Genomic DNA, 6,140 nt, shown 5'->3' with positions numbered 1-6,140 from the left:
GTAAAGTCACGTCTACTCACCACAAAGCAGAAGAAAAAGCTGATTTTGGCCACATCAGTGATGGTTAGCTTTCCCACCGTTCGCAACATGGCCTCGTGGTCCTTGGCAGCAGGATAGGACATGCGGGACAGCTTGGCCTCTAAGGCTTGTGTAGAGGGCAGCTGGCGCACCTCCATGATATTACTAAAACGCACCCGCTGCTTTTTGGAAGCTGGGAGGTAGAAACGGAGAGAGGAGTGAATTGATAACAAGTTTTGTGTAAATAAAATGTAATTTTAAGAGTCCACTTGTATTTGCAGCAATCCCATCACTTTATTGTATCTGACAATAAAATGTTGGCCTCATTAGGTGCCTATGTATGTATGACTTAGCTGAACACAAGCATTCATTTTTAATACAGGTGCCAATCGTAGGTGAAATTAAATCACCAGCGATCCTAAGAAATTGTCTCAAAACTGTACTGTGTGGCTCTAGACTCTGGAAATCTAATGTAGGAAAGACAAAACAAATCCCTGTGAAATACAACTGAGACTATCTAATCATAGTTTTGTTCTTATTAATGCTAGAATGTAAAAGAGAGAAAAGCAAAGGAACTAAGTCTGAGGCTTACCTAAAAGGTGAGACAGAGGTCTCTACAACACTGACTCTAAAAGTGATTGCCAGCTTACATAGCGCACCACTGCCCTCTGTTGTTTAGAACTGATGGAGTAATCAATCACACACCAGTCAAACCTTAAGCTCTTCAGCAAAAGAGGACATATTTTATTTACACAAGATCATAAATATGCTGCATGTCATGTCCTTTGACATTAGTACTCACAAGATTCACAGTCTCCAATTAAACCATTTGAGTGCTCTACAGGTACGTCCTGGAACTTCACTGGCACATACAGCGGTTCACTCTGCAGGGACAAGAAGTTCCACCCAGTCATGAAGGTAGCACTCTCAACCACCACAGATAGAGTCAAAATGGTTTTTAGTACGTACCAAGCAGTTGTTCACAGTGGTGTCAGTGGTGCAGGGTGCAAAGTAGGCCTCGGCATCAGCAAACTGCAGAAAAGTGCAACTCAAACTATGAACTCAGGGACCAAAAACCAAGAATTCACATCTGTTTACATTCTCTTTGTCACACTGAATGGATTTCCACAAGAGTTCCAGTTTTTAAGTGGACTTAAACAAAATTCATAGCGATTTTTTAATATTTTAAAAGAAAACCCAGCAAGTTATTTAAAAATAAAAAATAAAAATGGGGGTTTAAAACATAATTTTACAAGTTTACGATTCTGCAGCAGGTGCAGTTTAGAAGAATAAAGTAAGTAAACATGGCAGAGTGCATGATTTGACATCCTGTAGCAGATGGAGTTGAAAGCAGAAGTTTACATACAATGTATAAAAAGACATATAACCTTTTTTTTCCTCACTATCTGACATCAAATCAGACTAAACTTTTTCTGTTTTAGATCTATCCCAGTATAGGGGTGGCAGCATCATGTTGTGTGAGGGGGGGTGCTGCAGGAGGGACGGGTGCACTTCACAAAATAGATGGCATCATGAGGAAAGAACATTATGTGGAAATATTGAAGCAACATCTCAGGACATCAGTCAGGAAGTTAAAGCTTGGGCACAAATGGGTCTTCAAATGGACAATGACCCTAAACATACCACCAGATTAGTTACAAAGAGGCTTCAGGACAACAAAGTCAATGTTTTGCAGTGGCCATCACAACCCCTGATCTCAATCCTGTAGAAAATTTGTAGGCAGAACTGAAAAGGAGTGTGGAGCAAGGCAGCCAGCAAACCTGACTCAGTTCCACCAGTTGTGTCAGGAGGAATGGGCCAGAATTCATCAAACTATTGTGAGAAGCTTGTGGAAGTAAGGCCAAAACGTTTGACCCAAGTCATACAGTTTAAAGGCAATGCTACCAAATACTAAGGAAATGCATGTAAACTTCTGACTTTGAAGAAAGTACTATAATAAAAAAAAATATCTCTCTCATTATTCTGGCAATTAACAAATAGAAATAATTCTGGTAATCCTAACTGACCTAAAACAGGAAAGAAAATTGTCACATTGAATGTCAGACAGTCAGGGAAAAAAAGGTTATGTTTTTTTATATGGTGTATGTAAACTTCTGGGTTCAACTGTATGTGGAATGTAAAACAATACTTTAACAAGATAGCACCCCCATGTGGGGAAAGTGTGGTTTGACTACTTACAAAAGCAGAGTGCCGGCGTTTCAGAGTGCCGGTGCACTGTTGCCTCCAGGGCCGCCACAGCAGGAAACCCAACAAATACAGCACAAACATAGAAGTCTTAGTGAATGTGCTGAAGAAGGGTTTGTTGTACTCCTGTCGCTTGAAAATGTACTACAGGAAGAATCAAGAGAAAGAAGCTGTTAGGATGGCCCTAACGTGTGCGGTTGGAAAGTCGTTCTGTTTTTTTTACACCTTAAAGAAACAAAATTGGGTTGCACAGATCTGCACTTCAAGTTGGAATATGTTTAATCACAGGTTTCCCTCACATGAACTTCTATTTATTACTTTTAGTGTTTCTAGTTCCAAATTATTTTTTCCCCAAGAACAGAGGAGAGTCTAAAGATACAGTACCTTTACTCAGTACAGTAAAAAAGTTGATATTTTCACTTTACTACATTTTCAAAAAGAGTCACTGCATTATTCACTACAATGCAACTATCAGATGGCTGCAGTAACTGGTGTACATGTTCATTTTTTTTCTCTACAATACATTTTTGGTGAAGAGAGGCTGTATGTTTGATGGTTTTCTTTCCTTTATTTCTAGCTACTACTGCAATGCTGCGAACCAGTAACGGTGCCATTACCATAAGAAATCAGCTGACGTCAATATAAGATGTTTGAGTTACAACACTGAAATAGCCTGTAGTTTTAGGTATTCAGCAGCACATATAGTAGTAAATGTTCAAGAACACAAGAACAATATGGTACTTCCAATACTATTAAATTAAAATCTGGCATCTGAGTTTTCATATTTAATGGTATAACAGTGTTAATATGAACAAGTCATATATTTGAGTACTTTATCCACCAACTAATCAGCCAGAAAGGAGCAAACTTGTGTCATAAACACAACGCCTGCTAAATCCACAACATCCCAGCACATTGTGGTTACTGAGTACATCTGCGCCCTCTGTCTCATGTCATGATGTCATTTATATAGGTTAAAGTGCAACCGTGACAACGTCCTTACCGAGGTTAGCTCAGAGGAGGCTACCCAGATGACATCCACCAGCAGTAGTATCACCACCCCCAGCGCCATCCGCCTCCGCTGGGCTGCAGAGCTACTCTGAGAGCTCATCCGGTTCATGATGAACACCCACTCCATCGGAACGCTGATGAGACATCCACAATGAACATAAACAGGAGAGATTTAGAAACTGGATCACTAGTGCTGAGATTAGAAGACGTCATCAGGAGCAAATTATCTTTCTATTAAATTGATGTGACACACCCCTATGTATTGATTTAGTAAGTACAGCAATATTACAGTTGGTACGTTCTGTCTCCAATAATCTGCTAATGTCTAGAAATCATGCAAATCGTGTGTATAAATTGTTATATCTTAAAGCCCCATGACGTGGCTTTTCTCAACAAATAATAAAAGTCTCACATATCCTTAGAATGTGTCTTTCAATATTTCAGCTCAAAACATAGCAACAATGGTTCATTTTACCCGACTGTATAACCCTTGTTCTAAATGGGCTGGGTCTGTGTCTGCAGCTTCTCCTAACTCTAAAATGTGAACACAAAGGACATGAAATGTTCTGCTGTTGGCTGCAAGGGTGAATACAAAAGTCTTCATGTACTGCTAGCATAGGAAAAAATCAAGATCCAGTGGTTTACTTTGAACTTTGATGGCAACGTCCCTACAACAATACAAACATGTTGAGTGTTCATTGCACAGCTAACACTAGCTTAGATTGTACTCCCACAGAACAACGCTATGGGGACATTTTAAAGCTGAGGGACATCACTGATGGTGGATACTTCAGGAGCATTTTGAAACCAATAAATAAGGACTGTTTGGTTGCTCTGTTGTGTCTGTTGTACTTCAGTCCAATCTTAACTCCACCATTGTTTACATCTCTCTGTATCTGTTTGCACATATACAGTATTTTTACACAGCCTAGTTCCCAAGAAAGCGGTCCTTTTTTTTTTTTTTTTTTACATACAAAAAAGTGACTGAAACACAGCTTATTAAAACAGCAGTCACTTCAGAGGCAGGCTCTTCACTGCTAACATACTGATTATATGTAACTACAATATTGCCTGACAAATTCACTATACACGAGTTAAAAACAACAGCTGTGTTGTAAATTCAGGGATAATTCCTTGTAAAATGATCGCTCAGAGAGAAAACTGAAAGCAATACAAAGTCCTGGTCTGACACACTCATTTATGGTTGTGTCGTCAACCATTTTCCTCCAAGTGGTAATTCACAAACGCAGAGTACGTCTAAACTGAGCTTTCACAGCAGCAGCTCATCCACATTTTACTCTACAGATACTGAAACAACATGTTTAGATCAGAGCCGAAACCAGAGGTTATACAGTCACAGTGAAAAGAACCATCTTTGCAGTATATTGAGCTGAGAAATTGAAAGACACATTCTTAGAGACATGTGAGAGTTTTCATACGCTTTTTTTCTTACAGAATATCGTGTAAAGTAACATTTGACAAAAGAAAAATGATCGCAGGTTTGATCAACTATAAAAAAAAAACAGCTGCAGCTTTACATAAAATGACATCATCAAGGTCTTTCTAATAAATAAACACGACAACATTTGCTAGTGCAAACCTGCCAGACTGTTTGTTTGAGAATTCACATTGTTTTTAGGTGAAAAAGCCTTAAAGCCAAATTTAAAGTAAGTCAACGGTAAATGACAGCATATTAGGTGCAAAGGTGACATATGGATATCCATTTTGCACTGAAACACACACCTGATTTCCAACACAATGTAGACTCTGAAATGTTGTCCCTGGACCTCCCAGATGTCAGCTCGGATTTACTGTGTGACCCAGTGTGAGTCAACACCAACCGGGGAGTCACAGTTAGCAAAAACCTGCCACAGCAAAACAGAAAGCAAAAAGGGTTTAAAATAAATACATAAATAGATATAAATTTAAAAAGAAATAAATAAAAATCAAAAAAGCGACAACCATGCAACTGACAGTGTAAAACAAGCATGCCATCAAACACTAATTGCATTTACATCTTCACTCACCTGGACATCAAACACGACTATGGCAGTGGGCTAAGTGCCAGCTAGCTAAGTGTCAACTCAACCTGGAAGCACTGCAGACTGATCAGTGAACAAGTTACTGGGAAATAGAGTTGAACTGTACGTTGAAACAGCCCCTAAGAGTTGGATGACTCAACTGTATATTTTTCATTTTTAAATGGGTAGCTATGCGTGAATCTCTTTAAAGTTCTAGTGGTAAAATGAGCCCTGCTTCCTTATCTCCTGAGAGCTAGCGACACAGCTTACAAGCTAGCTATTATAGTAGCTATTAAATAGTTATAGGCTGGAGGTCGAAGAGTAGATGAATGCAGTAGGTTATGGCTGAATTTAATGTTAACTCTAGTTCACTGACAGGACTTCAGGTTCACGTCCTGCTGATTTGTCTTGTAAACACTGCAAGTAGCCTCGCTGTGCTACGTTTAGCTGCTTGTTTATCTATTAACGTTGACAAGCTAAGTGCTAACAAGCTTTATTAAGCTAAGTGATCGAAATGCTTCGTAAAAAGTTATATTTTTTACCTGAAGGCGAGACGAAGTCATTTAGTTTGCACTGTTTCTTAACTGCCATTTCATAGGCTGCAGAAATATTGGGAAAAATCACAGTTTTTAATGATAAAATTGCTACCAGTCCAACGGTTGTAAACATTAGCACACCCTCCCTTCTTCATTATCAGGTGACATCACTTATGGCGCACAGACTTCTGGGATATGGAGTCTTTAAGTGGAGCATGACGCAGAATTCAGAGACACTGCAGTCAAAAATGTCGTTTTTTATTGCACCGGTCAATTTTTAGATTTCTGTCTGTTTTGCATGTAAGTGTTTACATTTCAGACTGCTATAAATAACTTCTAAAATACACAT

General features: G+C 39.0%; 1 protein-coding gene across 1 annotated transcript in view; it reads right to left on the bottom strand.

Annotated features, from left to right (window-relative positions):
- Positions 1–5,941, bottom strand: part of LOC103367149 (solute carrier family 35 member F5) — an 18,880-nt gene extending 12,939 nt beyond the window's left edge. Inside the window, exons 1-7 of the mRNA XM_008295083.1 lie at positions 5,798–5,941; positions 4,978–5,099; positions 3,227–3,368; positions 2,218–2,367; positions 988–1,050; positions 821–902; positions 21–211 (exon numbers count right to left, since the gene is read on the bottom strand). Coding sequence (XP_008293305.1) covers positions 21–211; positions 821–902; positions 988–1,050; positions 2,218–2,367; positions 3,227–3,361 — 621 coding nt within the window. The 5' untranslated portion in view covers positions 3,362–3,368; positions 4,978–5,099; positions 5,798–5,941. The remainder of the gene's footprint in view (positions 1–20; positions 212–820; positions 903–987; positions 1,051–2,217; positions 2,368–3,226; positions 3,369–4,977; positions 5,100–5,797) is intronic.
- Positions 5,942–6,140: the final 199 nt, after the last annotated feature.

The sequence above is a fragment of the Stegastes partitus genome, unplaced genomic scaffold (assembly GCF_000690725.1).
Source record: "Stegastes partitus isolate 25-593 unplaced genomic scaffold, Stegastes_partitus-1.0.2 Scaffold1018, whole genome shotgun sequence".
Taxonomy (NCBI): domain Eukaryota; kingdom Metazoa; phylum Chordata; class Actinopteri; family Pomacentridae; genus Stegastes; species Stegastes partitus.
This window is presented reverse-complemented; position numbering and strand designations above follow the sequence as displayed.